The sequence below is a fragment of the Myotis myotis genome, unplaced genomic scaffold, assembly GCF_014108235.1.
Source record: "Myotis myotis isolate mMyoMyo1 unplaced genomic scaffold, mMyoMyo1.p scaffold_m19_p_26, whole genome shotgun sequence".
NCBI lineage: Eukaryota > Metazoa > Chordata > Mammalia > Chiroptera > Vespertilionidae > Myotis > Myotis myotis.
The window spans coordinates 677,735-692,835 of NW_023416331.1; the positions used below are offsets into that span (position 1 = coordinate 677,735).

Consider the following 15,101-nt stretch of genomic DNA (forward strand, 5'->3'; position numbering starts at 1 on the left):
TTATAGGGTAGACCATTTGCTGTGTTTTTACACTCATCCCAGACACTGCACTTCCTCACCATATTTACAGTCCTCTCTTTAAGAAGGCTGTTTAAAAAATGACCACATGATAATGATTGTGCCTTAAAAATGACCAGTCATTCCTTAGTTTCCTCAAGTATCAGTCAGTGCTACAGTTTCCTGGTTGTTTCATATGTGTTGTTTTCCAAGTTGTTGCTGAAATTTGGTCTAAATAAAGAAGGCAGGTAGGCGGATTTTAAATGGCGGTGGAATAAGTGGATGTTGTATAGACATGCTCCCAGACCAACTGGAATTACAAACTGAAATACGGGGAAAACCTCCAGAATAATTAATGGAGGACGCCCTGGAGAAAACCCCTGCTATAGAGGACGGAAAGTGGAGACAACATAGAGACGATGGGAAGGGCCGGAGGCGCAAAAGGCTGGCTCGGCTCCCACAGACAGCAGCTGAAGTCCTGGAGAGATATCTCAGATGTGGGGGGTTGCCACTGAGAACTCTGGGGTCAAATCCCCAAGCTGGGCCCCCAGCAGAAAGCACCAGAAACTGAGAAGGGTACCCACACAACATCTGGCTGGGAGAAGCAGCAGGGTTGCTGTCTGCCAGGGAGAGACAGCTGGAAATGCAGGCACGCTCTTAAAGGGCCAACGCCACAAAATTCCCTGTGGAGCCACTCCTTGTGCTCTGGCAGAGTGGACTGCAGCTGTGTGAACAGAAGCCAGCTTTGGGGCTCCTGGGGTTAGAGCTCAGAAGGCAGACACCCCAGATAACCATGCTGAGTCATCCCTCACTGTGCGGAGGTGATCTTTCTCATGCAGGACATTTGCTATACAGGTGGCCTTGACTGGGGGAAGACAGTTGACCCACCATATTGGAAAAACCCATTAAGAGACTGAGAATAACCATTAGCCCTCCAAGCAGAAGCCATTGCACCATCCTATAGAAAAAACCTCTTGCCACACCTGTGGACAATTGCCTGAGGGCAACTCAAGACCGAATCCTATCAGTCTGTAGACAGAGGTGGTCTCTGGAGACTTCGAGTCTTTGCCTAAGATAAATTAGTCAGAAACAGCTTGGCACCATCCTGCACTAGAGATTGAGAGGCGTAGCAGATCTACCTAATACAGAGTCATAAACCCAAACAGGTAGCCCAAATGAAGAGACAAAGAAAACAACCCCAAATGAAAGAACAAGAGAAGTCTCCAAAAGAAGAGAGAAATGAAATGGAGATAAGAAATTTATCTGATATAAAGTTCAGGATAATGATGGTAAAGATGCTCAAAAGCATGAGAAAAGATATAGTAACTATGAAAACACAAAGACTGACATAGCACTAACAAAGAACACATTGGAAGGAACACACAGCAGATTAGGGGAAGCTGAGGATTGAATCAGTGAGTTAGAACACAGGGTAGAAAAAGCAGAGAACCAAAAAAGGAAGAACCATTAAGAAACAGGAGGACAGCTTAAGGAAGCTGTGGGACAACATGAAACATAACAATATTAGAATAGCAGGTGTGCCAGAAGAGGCAGAAAGGGAGAAGGATAGAGAAGGTGTTTGAAGAAATAATGTCAGAAAACTTTTCTAACCTGGTAAAGGAAAAAGTCACACAAGTTCAGGAGGCACAGAGAGTCCCAAATAAGAATAAACTCAAAAAGTTACATCATAATTAAAATGCCAAAAATTAAAGAGAGAATCTTAAGGCAGCAAGAGAAAAGCAAACTGTTACCTACAAAGGAGTTCCCATAAGGCTGACACCCAATTACTCATCAGAAAACTCTACAGGCCAGAAGGGAATGGCATGAACTACTCAAAGCAACAGAAAGCAAGGATCTGAGACCAAGATTACTCTATCCAGCAAAGCTATCATTCATAATAGTCAAAAAAAAAGCTTCCCAGACAAAAAAAATAAAATAAAAAGGCTAAAGGAGTTCATCACCACCAACCAGCATTAAAAGAAATGCTAAGCCCTAACTGGTTTGGCTCAGTGGATAGAGCATCAGCCTGTGGACTGAAGGGTCCCAGGTTTGATTCCGATCAAGGGCATGTACCTTGGTTGCGGGCACATCCCCAGTGGGGGATGTGCAGGAGGCAGCTGATCAGTGTTTCTCTTTCATCGATGTTTCTAACTCTCTATCCCTCTCCCTTCCTCTCTGTAAAAAAAAAAAAAAGAAGAAAAGAAAGAAATGCTAAAAGGACTACTGTAATGAGAAGAAGTAGAGAACGCTAAGCATACAGAAGTAGAATAGCATAAATAAGCACCTATCGATAATAATCTTAAATGAAAATGTATTAAATGTGCCCATCAAAACATGACCCAATTATATGCTGTCTACAAGAGACCCACTTCAGAACAAAAGACACACACAGGATGAGAGTGAAGGGATGGAAATTTTTTTCCATGCAAATGGAAGTGAAAAAAAGCTGGTGTAGCAATACTCATATCTGACAAAATAGACTTCAAAATGAAGGCCATCACAAGAGACAACAAAGGTCACTACATAATACTAAAGGGACTGATACAACAAAAGGATATAACCCTGGTAAACATATATGCACCCAATATAAGAGCACCGAAATATACAAAAAAGAACTTCTAGGGGACTTTAAGGGAGAGATCAACAACAATACAATAATAGTAGGGGACTTTAACACCTCCACTGACTTCACTGGACAGATCTTCCAGACAAAAAATCAACAAGGAAACAGTGACTCTAAAGGACACACTGGATCAGATGGATTTAATTGAAATTTATAGAACAATTCACACCAAAGCTGCAGAACATACAATCTTCTCAAGTGCACATGGAACATTCACAAAGATAGACCACGTATTATGATACAAAGCAAGTCTCTACAAGTTCAAGAAGATTGAAATCATATCCAGCATCTTCTCAGATCACAGTGCAATGGAATTAGAAATCAACATAGTAAAAACACTGAAAAACATTCAAACACATGGAGGCTAAATAGCATGTTATTAAACAATGAATAGGTTACCAATGAGATCAAGAAAGAAATAAAAAAAATTCCTGAAAGTAAATGAAAATGAACACACAACAACTTGAAATCTCTGGGACATGGGACACAGCAAAAGCAGTCCTGAGAGGAAAATTCATAGCTCTACAGGATTACCTCAAAAAATTTTAACAATTAACTATTTAACCCTACAATTTAAAGAACTAGAAAGAGAACAAGAAAGCCCAGAGTAAGTAGAAGGAATGAAATAATAAAGATTAGAGCAGAAATAAATGACATCAAGACTAAAAAAAACAATACAAAGAAATCAATGACACCAAGAGCTGGTTTTTTGAAAGGATAAACAACATTGATGAATCATTAGCCAAACTCATCAAGAAACAAAGAGAGAGGACTCAAAATCAGAAATGAAAGTGGTGAATTAACCACTGACACCACAGAAATACAAAGGATTGTAAGAAAATATTATGAACAACTATATGCCCAACAAGCTGGACAATGTGGATGAAATGGACAGATTCCTAGAAAAATACAATCTTCCAAATTTGAATCAGAAAGAATCAGAAAACTTGAATAGGCCAATAACAACTAAGGAAATAGAAGCAGTAAAAAAAAAAAAAAACCTCCCAGCAAACAAAAGCTCAGGTCTGGACAGCTTTACAGGGAAGTTTTACCAAACCTTCAAAGAACAACTAACACCTATCCTCCTCAAACTATTCCCAAAAATACAAGAGGAAGGAACACTTCCAAACTCTTTTTATGAGGCCATCTTTATCCTAATTCCAAAACCAGATAAAGACAGAGAATTACAGGCCAATATCCCTGATGAACATACTAGTATTTGCTAAAACCCTCAACAAAATATTAGCAAATTGGGTCCAGCAATATATTAACAAGATCATACACCATGACTAAGTGGGAATTCTTCCAGGGATGCAAAGCTGGTACAATATTTGCAAATCAATAAAAATGATATATTACATAAAAAATTGAAAGGCAAAAATCACGATCATATCAATAGACGCAGAAAAAGCATTTGACAAAACCCAACACTCATTTTTGATAAAAACTATCAACAAAGTGGGAATAGAGGGAGTATATAAAGACCATACATGAGAAACCTACAGCGAACATCATACTCAATGGACAAAAACTAAAATCATTTCCCCTAAGAACAGGAATAAAACAGGATGTCTGATTTTACCACTCTTATTCAACATAATACTGGAAGTCCTAGTCCAGTGGTCGGCAAACTCATTAGTCAACAGAGCCAAATATCAACAGTACAACGATTGAAATTTCTTTTGAGAGCCAAATTTTTTAAACTTAAACTATATAGGTAGGTACATTGTTATTAACTTAATTAGGGTACTCCTAAGGCTTAGGAAGAGCCACACTCGAGGGGCCAAAGAGCCGCATGTGGCTCACGAGCCGCAGTTTGCCAACCATGGTCCTAGTCACAGCAGTCAGACAAGAAGAAATAAAAGGCATCCACATTGGAAAGGAGGAACTAAAACTCATTTGCAGATGGCATGATATTGTACACAGAAAACTCTAAAAACTCCACCAAAAAACTACTAGATTTAATAAATGAATTTGGCAATGTAGCAGGATACAAAATCAACACCCAAAAATCAATGGCTGTTTTATACACCAATAATGAATTCCCAGAAAGAGAAACAATCAAACAAACTATCCCATTTACCATTGCAACAACAAAAAAATAAGATAGTTAGGAATAAACTGAATCAAGGAGGTAAAAGACTTGTACTCAGAAAACTATAGGAATTTGAAAAAAGAGATAGGAGATATAAACAAGTGGAAAAATATACTGTGTTCATGGATTGGTAGAATCAACCTCATTAAAATGTCCATGCTACCAAAGGCAATCTACAGAGTCAATGCAATCCCTATTAAAATACCAACAGCATATTACACAGATCTAGAAAAAATACTCCAAAAATTTATATGGAACCAAAAAAGACCCTGAATAGCTGCAGCAATCTTGAGAAAGAAGAACAAAATTGGAGGAATTGCTATACCAGATATCAAGTTATACTACAAAGCCACCATAATCAAAACAGCCAGGTACTGGCACAAGAACAGGCATATAGATCAATGGAGCAGAACAGCGACCCCAGAAATCGAACTAAGCCATTATGCTTAATTAATATTTGACAAAGGAGGCAAGAGCATATAATGGAGTCAAGACAATCTCTTCAATAAATGCTGCTGGGAAAATTGGACAGATACATGCCAAAAAAAAAAAAAAATGAAACTAGACCACCAACTTACAGCATACACAAGAATAAACTCAAAATGGATAAAAGACTTAAATGTAAGTCGTGAAACCATAGAAATCCTAGAAGAAACCATAGGCAACATAATCTCAGACATCTCTCATAGCATGTTTACAGATATATCTCCTAGGGCAAAGGAAACTAAAGAGAAAATAAACAAATGGGACTACGTCAAAATAAGCTTCTGCACAGCAAAAGAAACCATCAACAAAACAACAAGAAAGCCCACTGCATGGGAGAACATATTTGGCAATGATTCATCTAATAAAGGGTTAATCTCCAAAACATATAAGGAACTCATACAACTTAACAAAAGGAGGACAAACAATCCAATTAAGTAATTGGCAAAGGACCCAAATAGACACTTCTCCAAAGTGGACATACGGATGGCCAAGAGACATATGAAAAAAATGCTCAAAGTTACTGATCATCAGAGAAATGCAAATTAAAACAACAATAAGTTATCACCTCACACCTGTCAGACTGGCTACCATCAACAAATCCACAAACGACAAGTGCTGGAGAGGATGTGGAGAAAGGGAACCCCTGTGCACTGCTGGTGGGAATGCAGACTGGTACAGCCACTATGGAAAACAGTATGGAGTTTCCTCAAAAATTGGGGAACTGCCATCTGACCCAGTGACTCCACTTCTAGGAATATAGCCTAAGAAATCAGAAACACCAATCAGAAAGAATGTATGCACCCCTATGTTCATAGCAGCACAATTTACAATAACTAAGACCTGGAAACAGCCCAAGTGCCCATCAGTAGATGAATGGGTAAAAAGCTGTGGTACATTTACATTGTGGAATACTATGCAGCAGTAAAAAAGAAGGATCTCTTACCCTTTGAGACAGCATGAAGGGACCTGGAGAGTATCATGCTAAGTGAAATAAGCCAGAGAAAGACAAGTATCACATGATCTCACTCATATGTTTATCAACAAAAATAAACTGATGAACAGAGTGGATCCAGAGTCAAGGAAGCTTGGAACAGAGTGGGAGACCTCAGAGAGAAGGCAGAGGAGGGTGGGAGGTAATCAACCAAGACCTTCATGCATATATGCATGGCCCATGGACACGGACAGTGGGGTGGTGAGGGCCTGGGTGGGGAGCAGGGGCAGGCTGGAGGAGGTCTATGAGGGGAAACGGGGACCTATTAATACTTTCAACAATAAGGAATTATTTATATATATATATATATATATATATATATATATATATATATATATATATTTTATTGATTTTTTACAGAGAGGAAGGGAGAGAGATAGAGAGTTAGAAACATCGATGAGAGAGAAACATCGATCAGCTGCCTCCTGCACATCTCCCACTGGCGATGTGCCCGCAACCCAGGTACATGCCCCTGACCGGAATCGAACCTGGGACCCTTCAGTCCGCAGGCCGACGCTCTATCCACTGAGCCAAACCGGTTTCGGCAATAAGGAATTATTTTAAAAAATAATAATTTTTTAAAAAGGAAGGTGGGTTCCAATTGGGAAGATTGAAACTTTAAATAAGTGGAAGGTCCTGAAGAGAAAGTGACATTTGAACAGGACTTAAAGGAGCATCGACATGAGCCATGAAGGCATCTGGGGAAGGAGCATGTGGGCAGAGGGAACAGGCAAGGCTCCGAGGCAGGAGGCTGGCCTGTCGGACGGACCAAATAGAAAGACTTGGGTGATCATAACCAGAAAGGGGTCTTGTCAGGCCAGAGCCAGCCCCTTCTGGCCTGAACCAGGAGGGTGGGGGTCTCCCAGCTCTTCCAGCAACAGGAGACCTTGTCTGCCTCTCTTCCAGCCCCCAAAGCCGAGCCCCCTGCCAGCCCCCCCGTGAAGCCTCGCCTCGGGGAGCTGACGGTGACCGGATCCTCCCCGGACTCGCTGAGCCTGTCCTGGACCATCCCCGAGGGCCAGTTTGACCACTTCCTGGTCCAGTACAAGAACGGGGACGGGCAGCCCAAGGCAGTCCAGGTGCCAGGACACGAGGACGGGGTCACCATCTCGGGCCTGGAGCCGGACCACAAGTACAAGATGCACCTGTATGGCTTCCACGACGGCCAGCGCCAGGGCCCCGCCTCTGCCACCGGGGTGACAGGTGAGTGGGTGGTGGGAACCCCGGGGGGACCTGCGGGAGATGACACTCGTGATGGCTGAGGGGGCGCAGGGGTCCCTCTGCTCGAGGCTGAGCCGTGGTGCCCTTGTGCCTCCCCTGGGCTCCCTGAGCACCAGCGGGGCCCTGGGCAGAGAAGGGCCCCTGGGCTGTGCGGGGGCTGCGGCCACAGCCGACCCCGAGGCTCCGGGCATGTCAGTGAGGCTGCCCCGAGGGGCTCCCTGAAGTGACCAGGGCCCGGCCATGACCAAGGCTTGGGAGGAGACCCGGACATCTCCATGGAGCCTGCCTTAACCGCCCTGTGTCTGTGCTTCTCAGCTGCAGAGGAAGAGACCCCCAGCCCCGCAGAACCCAGCACGGAGGCCCCAGAGCCCCCCGAGGAGCCCCTGCTGGGGGAGCTGACGGTGACGGGATCCTCCCCGGACTCGCTGAGCCTGTCCTGGACCGTCCCCTGGGGCCACTTCGACGCCTTCACCGTCCAGTACAAGGACAGAGAAGGGCGGCCCCAGGTGGTGCGTGTCGGGGGTGAGGAGAGCGAGGTCACCGTGCGGGGCCTGGAGCCGGGGCGCAAGTACAAGATGCACCTGTACGGCCTGCACGGGGGGCGGCGCGTGGGCCCCGCGTCCACCCTGGGCCTGACCGGTGAGTGGGGCGGGGCCACAGGGCAGGGAGGAGAGCCCTGGAAGACTCTCCCTTTGTTACCATCTTCGTGGAAACACCGGTGTACCACTCCCCCCGGACCCCCCGCAGAATCCGCCGCTGGCCTGGGGTCTGGTAGAGGGTGAGGCTGGGGCAGGGGGGCTGGGGCTGGAGAGTCGCTTCCCCCACAGGGGCCTCTGGCCGCACCTCACAGCCAAGGGATCGGACACTCCTTAGAACTTGTGGGAGGGAGTCCTACCCGCATCCCTGGTCTTCCCCACCTGCTGGGCCTCAGGGGCGACTGGAGCCCTGACAGGCTGGGAGGTGCTCAGAGAGCAGCGTCTTGCCAGCGCCCCAACCTCATGGTTCAGACATCACCAGACTTAGGACTGCAGTGGGTCAGCCAGATGGGGCGCCCTGAGCCCAGCCGCGGGAGTTCATGGGTCGACCTTGAACTTGGCAGAGAGACAAGGTCTTATCCTAATGGGGCTCCTGGTCGTGGGAAGACAGGCTGTGAACCGACAGAACAGGCAGAGGGGGGTGGATACGACAGGAAGCCCTGGGTCAGGCCAGGCCTGGGCTGCGAGGCCTAGGAGCCTGTCCACGGCCCTCCAAGGGCAGCTGAGGCCTGCGCTCAGGCAGGTGTGGGCATGGTGACAGCACGATAGGACGGAGAGTGTGTCACATCCACGACGCCACAGCTGGTGCAAAGGCCTGGGAACTGGGAGCACGGGGCACCCGAGAGGGTTTGGATGAAGTGCTCTGAGTGGGGGACAGTCCCGAGAAGGGGTGCAGAGTGGGCAGCTCAGGCAGCAGGGCTCCTCCGGGCGCACAGGGTTGTGCAGCTTTAAGTAAGACCGACTCCATCACCGTGTGTTTTTGGTCCCGTCTGGACGCTGCGCAGAGGGATGGGAGGGAGGCAGGGACAGCAGGAGGGAGGGGGGAGCACAGGTGAGAGGTGGGGGTGGCCCAGGCCAGGAGGTTGGGCTGCAGGTGTGTGGGGCGGGGAGATGGGAGAGAAGTTCAGAGAGAGTGAGGCCCGGGGCAGCTGAGGACGGAGGAGGGAGCAGGCCAGGAAGACTGCAGGTTTCTGGTCGGGTCTGAGCTGTTTGGGAGCAAAGTCCTGAGCCAAAGCGAGTGAGATGCCACCCAGGCCCAGTGGCGGGAGCCCCGGGCACAGGGACCTCGGGGCCTGTGTTCAGAGGAGAGCAGAGCCTGTGCTGAGGGGGAGTCGCAGAGGTGCTGGTGGGGTCGGGGAGGCGGGTGCTTGGGGAGGGGGTCGAAGGTTTGCTGGTGGGTGGTGGGGAGATGGGGGAGGAAGGCTGACTGTGAGGGGTTGAAGGAGACATTAGAGGGACCAGAAAGAATTGGAGTTGGAGCCGCTGTGGACGGCAGATTCGGGTCCTTATTGCCTTATGTTTGCAATGGACCCTGTGTGTGCTGCGCTGAGGGCTGAGGAGACCTCACCTGTCCCCCATGTCTCTGTCCAGCTCGTCCAGCTCCCGACTACGAAGCTGTGACCACCCAAGTCCCACCCACCACGACCCCTGAGCCTCCTGTGAAGCCCCTGCTGGGGGAGCTGACGGTGACGGGATCCTCCCCGGACTCGCTGAGCCTGTCCTGGACCGTCCCCCAGGGCCAGTTTGACCACTTCCTGGTCCAGTACAAGAACGGGGACGGGCAGCCCAAGGCGGTCCGGGTGCCGGGACACGAGGACGGGGTCACCATCTCGGGCCTGGAGCCGGACCACAAGTACAAGATGCACCTGTATGGCTTCCACGACGGCCAGCGCCAGGGCCCCGCCTCTGCCACCGGGGTGACAGGTGAGTGGGTGGTGGGAGCCCCGGGGGGACCTGCGGGAGATGACACTCGTGATGGCTGAGGGGGCGCAGGGGCCCCTCTGCTCGAGGCTGAGCCGTGGTGCCCTTGTGCCTCCCCTGGGCTCCCTGAGCACCAGCGGGGCCCTGGGCAGAGAAGGGCCCCTGGGCTGTGCGGGGGCTGCGGCCACAGCCGACCCCAAGGCTCCGGGCATGTCAGTGAGGCTGCCCCGAGGGGCTCCCTGAAGTGACCAGGGCCCGGCCATGACCAGGGCTTGGGAGGAGACCCGGACATCTCCATGGAGCCTGCCTTACCCGCCCTGTGTCTGTGCTTCTCAGCTGCAGAGGAGGAGACCGCCAGCCCCGCAGAACCCAGCACGGAGGCCCCAGAGCCCCCCGAGGAGCCCCTGCTGGGGGAGCTGACGGTGACGGGATCCTCCCCGGACTCGCTGAGCCTGTCCTGGACCGTCCCCTGGGGCCACTTCGACGCCTTCACCGTCCAGTACAAGGACAGGGACGGGCGGCCCCAGGTGGTGCGTGTCGGGGGTGAGGAGAGCGAGGTCACCGTGCGGGGCCTGGAGCCGGGGCGCAAGTACAAGATGCACCTGTACGGCCTGCACGGGGGGCGGCGCGTGGGCCCCGCGTCCACCCTGGGCCTGACCGGTGAGTGGGGCGGGGCCACAGGGCAGGGAGGAGGGCCCTGGAAGACTCTCCCTTTGTTACCATCTTCGTGGAAATACCGGTGTACCACTCCCCCCGGACCCCCCGCAGAATCCGCCGCTGGCCTGGGGTCTGGTAGAGGGTGAGGCTGGGGCAGGGGGGCTGGGGCTGGAGAGTCGCTTCCCCCACAGGGGCCTCTGGCCGCACCTCACAGCCAAGGGATCGGACACTCCTTAGAACTTGTGGGAGGGAGTCCTACCCGCATCCCTGGTCTTCCCCACCTGCTGGGCCTCAGGGGCGACTGGAGCCCTGACAGGCTGGGAGGTGCTCAGAGAGCAGCGTCTTGCCAGCGCCCCAACCTCATGGTTCAGACATCACCAGACTTAGGACTGCAGTGGGTCAGCCAGATGGGGCGCCCTGAGCCCAGCCACGGGAGTTCATGGGTCGACCTTGAACTTGGTAGAGAGACAAGGTTTTATCCTAATGGGGCTCCTCGTCGTGGGGAGACAGGCTGTGAACCGACAGAACAGGCAAAGGGGGGTGGATACGACAGGAAGCCCTGGGTCAGGCCAGGCCTGGGCTGCGAGGCCTAGGAGCCTGTCCACGGCCCCCCCAGGGCAGCTGAGGCCTGCGCTCAGGCAGGTGTGGGCATGGTGACAGCACGATAGGACGGAGAGTGTGTCACATCCACGACGCCACAGCTGGTGCAAAGGCCTGGGAACTGGGAGCACGGGGCACCCGAGAGGGTTTGGATGAAGTGCTCTGAGTGGGGGACAGTCCCGAGAAGGGGTGCAGAGTGGGCAGCTCAGGCAGCAGGGCTCCTCCGGGAGCACAGGGTTGTGAAGCTTTAAGTAAGACCGACTCCATCACCGTGCGTTTCTGGTCCCGTCTGGACGCTGCGCAGAGGGATGGGAGGGAGGCAGGGACAGCAGGAGGGAGGGGGGAGCACAGGTGAGAGGTGGGGGTGGCCCAGGCCAGGAGGTTGGGCTGCAGGTGTGTGGGGCGGGGAGATGGGAGAGAAGTTCAGAGAGAGTGAGGCCCGGGGCAGCTGAGGACGGAGGAGGGAGCAGGCCAGGAAGACTGCAGGTTTCTGGTCGGGTCTGAGCTGTTTGGGAGCAAAGTCCTGAGCCAAAGCGAGTGAGATGCCACCCAGGCCCAGTGGCGGGAGCCCCGGGCACAGGGACCTCGGGGCCCGTGTTCAGAGGAGAGCAGAGCCTGTGCTGAGGGGGAGTCGCAGAGGTGCTGGTGGGGTCGGGGAGGCGGGTGCTTGGGGAGGGGGTCGAAGGTTTGCTGGTGGGTGGTGGGGAGATGGGGGAGGAAGGCTGACTGTGAGGGGTTGAAGGAGACATTAGAGGGACCAGAAAGAATTGGAGTTGGAGCCGCTGTGGACGGCAGATTCGGGTCCTTATTGCCTTATGTTTGCAATGGACCCTGTGTGTGCTGCGCTGAGGGCTGAGGAGACCTCACCTGTCCCCCATGTCTCTGTCCAGCTCGTCCAGCTCCCGACTACGAAGCTGTGACCACCCAAGTCCCACCCACCACGACCCCAGAGCCTCCTGTGAAGCCCCTGCTGGGGGAGCTGACGGTGACGGGATCCTCCCCGGACGCGCTGAGCCTGTCCTGGACCGTCCCCCAGGGCCAGTTTGACCACTTCCTGGTCCAGTACAAGAACGGGGACGGGCAGCCCAAGGCGGTCCGGGTGCCGGGACACGAGGACGGGGTCACCATCTCGGGCCTGGAGCCGGACCACAAGTACAAGATGCACCTGTATGGCTTCCACGACGGCCAGCGCCAGGGCCCCGCCTCTGCCACCGGGGTGACAGGTGAGTGGGTGGTGGGAACCCCGGGGGGACCTGCGGGAGATGACACTCGTGATGGCTGAGGGGGCGCAGGGGCCCCTCTGCTCGAGGCTGAGCCGTGGTGCCCTTGTGCCTCCCCTGGGCTCCCTGAGCACCAGCGGGGCCCTGGGCAGAGAAGGGCCCCTGGGCTGTGCGGGGGCTGCGGCCACAGCCGACCCCAAGGCTCCGGGCATGTCAGTGAGGCTGCCCCGAGGGGCTCCCTGAAGTGACCAGGGCCCGGCCATGACCAGGGCTTGGGAGGAGACCCGGACATCTCCATGGAGCCTGCCTTACCCGCCCTGTGTCTGTGCTTCTCAGCTGCAGAGGAGGAGACCGCCAGCCCCGCAGAACCCAGCACAGAGGCCCCAGAGCCCCCCAAGGAGCCCCTGCTGGGGGAGCTGACGGTGACGGGATCCTCCCCGGACTCGCTGAGCCTGTCCTGGACCGTCCCCCGGGGCCACTTCGACGCCTTCACCGTCCAGTACAAGGACAGAGAAGGGCGTCCCCAGGTGGTGCGTGTCGGGGGTGAGGAGAGCGAGGTCACCGTGCGGGGCCTGGAGCCGGGGCGCAAGTACAAGATGCACCTGTACGGCCTGCACGGGGGGCGGCGCGTGGGCCCCGCGTCCACCCTGGGCCTGACCGGTGAGTGGGGCAGGACGCAGTTTGCTCTGCTCCTCTCTGTGGCCCGCACTCCTCACACAGGGCCGGGCCCTCTCCTTCCTCCAATGTGTGAGGATGGTGGAGACTGTGGTCAGTCAATCAGTGTCCTGGACCCCGGCCTCATCCAGCAGCTTTGTTCCTTCCCCTGGATGGGAGCCTCTGGCTGCTGCTGTGTTGCTGTGCGGCCTCCCCAGGCCCCTGGCTGGGCCGTGGGGTGGCTCCCCGGTGGGTGGAGTCAGGCCGTCTGCATCTGCGCCTGGGTCCTGCTCCTGCTCCGAAGGCACGCACAGGCCCTGTATCACGCTGATTGCTCCCTCTGCCGCCCTCCCCACAGTGGGGCTGCGGGGGTAGCAGCACCTGCCCCTGTCCTGGGCCCCGTGCTCACCTGAGAGCAGTTTGCTCCAATGTTTGTTTCGTAGGCAGAAAGGACCCTCTCCCAGGCCATTGAACCCTGAGCCTCTTCTGCTCTGTTCCAGCCGCCCTGCCCTCAGAGCCCCCGGTGGCACCCCGCCTGGAGGAGCTGGCTGTGGCCGCCGTGACCTCAGACTCGGTGCACCTGTCCTGGACAGTGGCCCAGGGCCCTTTCGACTCCTTCCTGGTCCAGTACAGGGACGAGCAGGGGCTGCCGCAGGCAGTGCCCGTGGGCGGAGACCTCCGGGAGGTCACCGTCTCGGGCCTGGCCCCTGCCCGCAAGTACAAATTCCTCCTCTTTGGAGTGCAGGATGCGAAAAGGCACGGCCCACTCTCTGCGGACGCTAAGACCCGTGAGTGCGGCCCAAGGCCACCTCCGCCCCCTTGTGGCCACCGTGGGAAGGTCATGTTCTGTGCTCCACACTCCAGACCAGCGATGGCGAACCTTCTGAGCTCCGCGTGTCGGCATTCTGAAAAACCCTAACTTAACTCTGGTGCCGTGTCACATAGAGAAATTTTTTGATATTTGCAACCATAGTAAAGCAAAGACTTATATTTTTGATATTTATTTTATATTTTTAAATGCCATTTAACAAAGAAAAATCAACCAAAAAAATGAGTTTGTGTCAGAGGCATAGGTTCGCCATCACTGCTCCAGACCTGGGGCCTCAGACCCATGTATTCACCAGGTCGGTGAGATCCAGTCCCGCGCTCTCCCCGCCGTCACCCCGTCCCTCTCCCCGACCGCTTATCCCGAGGGACACCCGCTTCTTCCCGGGCTCCTTTTTTTAAAATATATTTTTATTGCCCAGCTGGTGTGGCTCAGTGGATAGAGCATCGGTCTGAGGACTGAATGGTCCCAGGTTTGATTCTGGTCAGGCACATGCCCGGGTTGCAGGCTCCATCCCCAGTGATTTTATTGATTCTAGAAAGAGAGGAAGGGGAGGGAGAGAGAGAGAGAAACATCAACGGGCTGCCTCCTGCACCCCCCCCACTGGGGATCGAGCCCGCAGCCCGGGGCGTGTGCCCTGATGGAATTGAACCGGTGACCTTTTGGTGCATGGCGGCTGGGCTTCCGGCTGCTCTCTTGTCTCTCCTCTGCTTCCCCTTCCTGACACGTGGCCCAGAGGAAGCTCTGCTTCTGTCACCTTTCCTGTCATTCTCCATGCACCTCTCTCTCCTTTCCAGTCCCAGACACAAAACCTCCGCGCCTGGGGGAGCTGACAGTGACCAGCGTGACCCCGGACTCCGTGGGCCTCTCGTGGACGGTCCCCCAGGGCAATTTCGACTCCTTCAAGGTCCAGTACAAGGACAGACACGGGCAGCCCCGGGTGGTGCCCGTGGCCGCAGACCAGCGCGAGGCCACCATCGGCGGCCTGGAGCCCCACCGGAAGTACAGGTTCCTGCTCTACGGGCTGGCAGGCGGGAAGCAGCTGGGCCCCGTTGCCGCTGAGGGCACCACAGGTGAGCCCAGCCCTGCTCCCACCTTCCCCAGAGCTGGCCCAGGCGCGGCAGTCCCAGCACCCAAAGCAAACCCTCCGCCCCTGCCCTGCCCGGCCTGCTCTGAGCACTTCACACGTCGCGCTCCCTGCTGGCGATGCCGTAAGGGCCCAGCCTGCGGGGCCCAGCCGACCTGCGTTCAGACCCCAGTGGCCAGCTGTGTGGC

General features: G+C 53.5%; 1 protein-coding gene across 1 annotated transcript in view; it reads left to right on the plus strand.

Moving 5' to 3' along the window:
• Positions 1-15,101, plus strand: part of TNXB (tenascin XB) — an 80,290-nt gene that overhangs the window by 60,087 nt on the left and 5,102 nt on the right. Inside the window, exons 27-34 of the mRNA XM_036356443.1 lie at positions 7,099-7,395; positions 7,729-8,052; positions 9,540-9,872; positions 10,206-10,529; positions 12,017-12,349; positions 12,683-13,006; positions 13,501-13,788; positions 14,624-14,899. Coding sequence (XP_036212336.1) covers positions 7,099-7,395; positions 7,729-8,052; positions 9,540-9,872; positions 10,206-10,529; positions 12,017-12,349; positions 12,683-13,006; positions 13,501-13,788; positions 14,624-14,899 — 2,499 coding nt within the window. The remainder of the gene's footprint in view (positions 1-7,098; positions 7,396-7,728; positions 8,053-9,539; positions 9,873-10,205; positions 10,530-12,016; positions 12,350-12,682; positions 13,007-13,500; positions 13,789-14,623; positions 14,900-15,101) is intronic.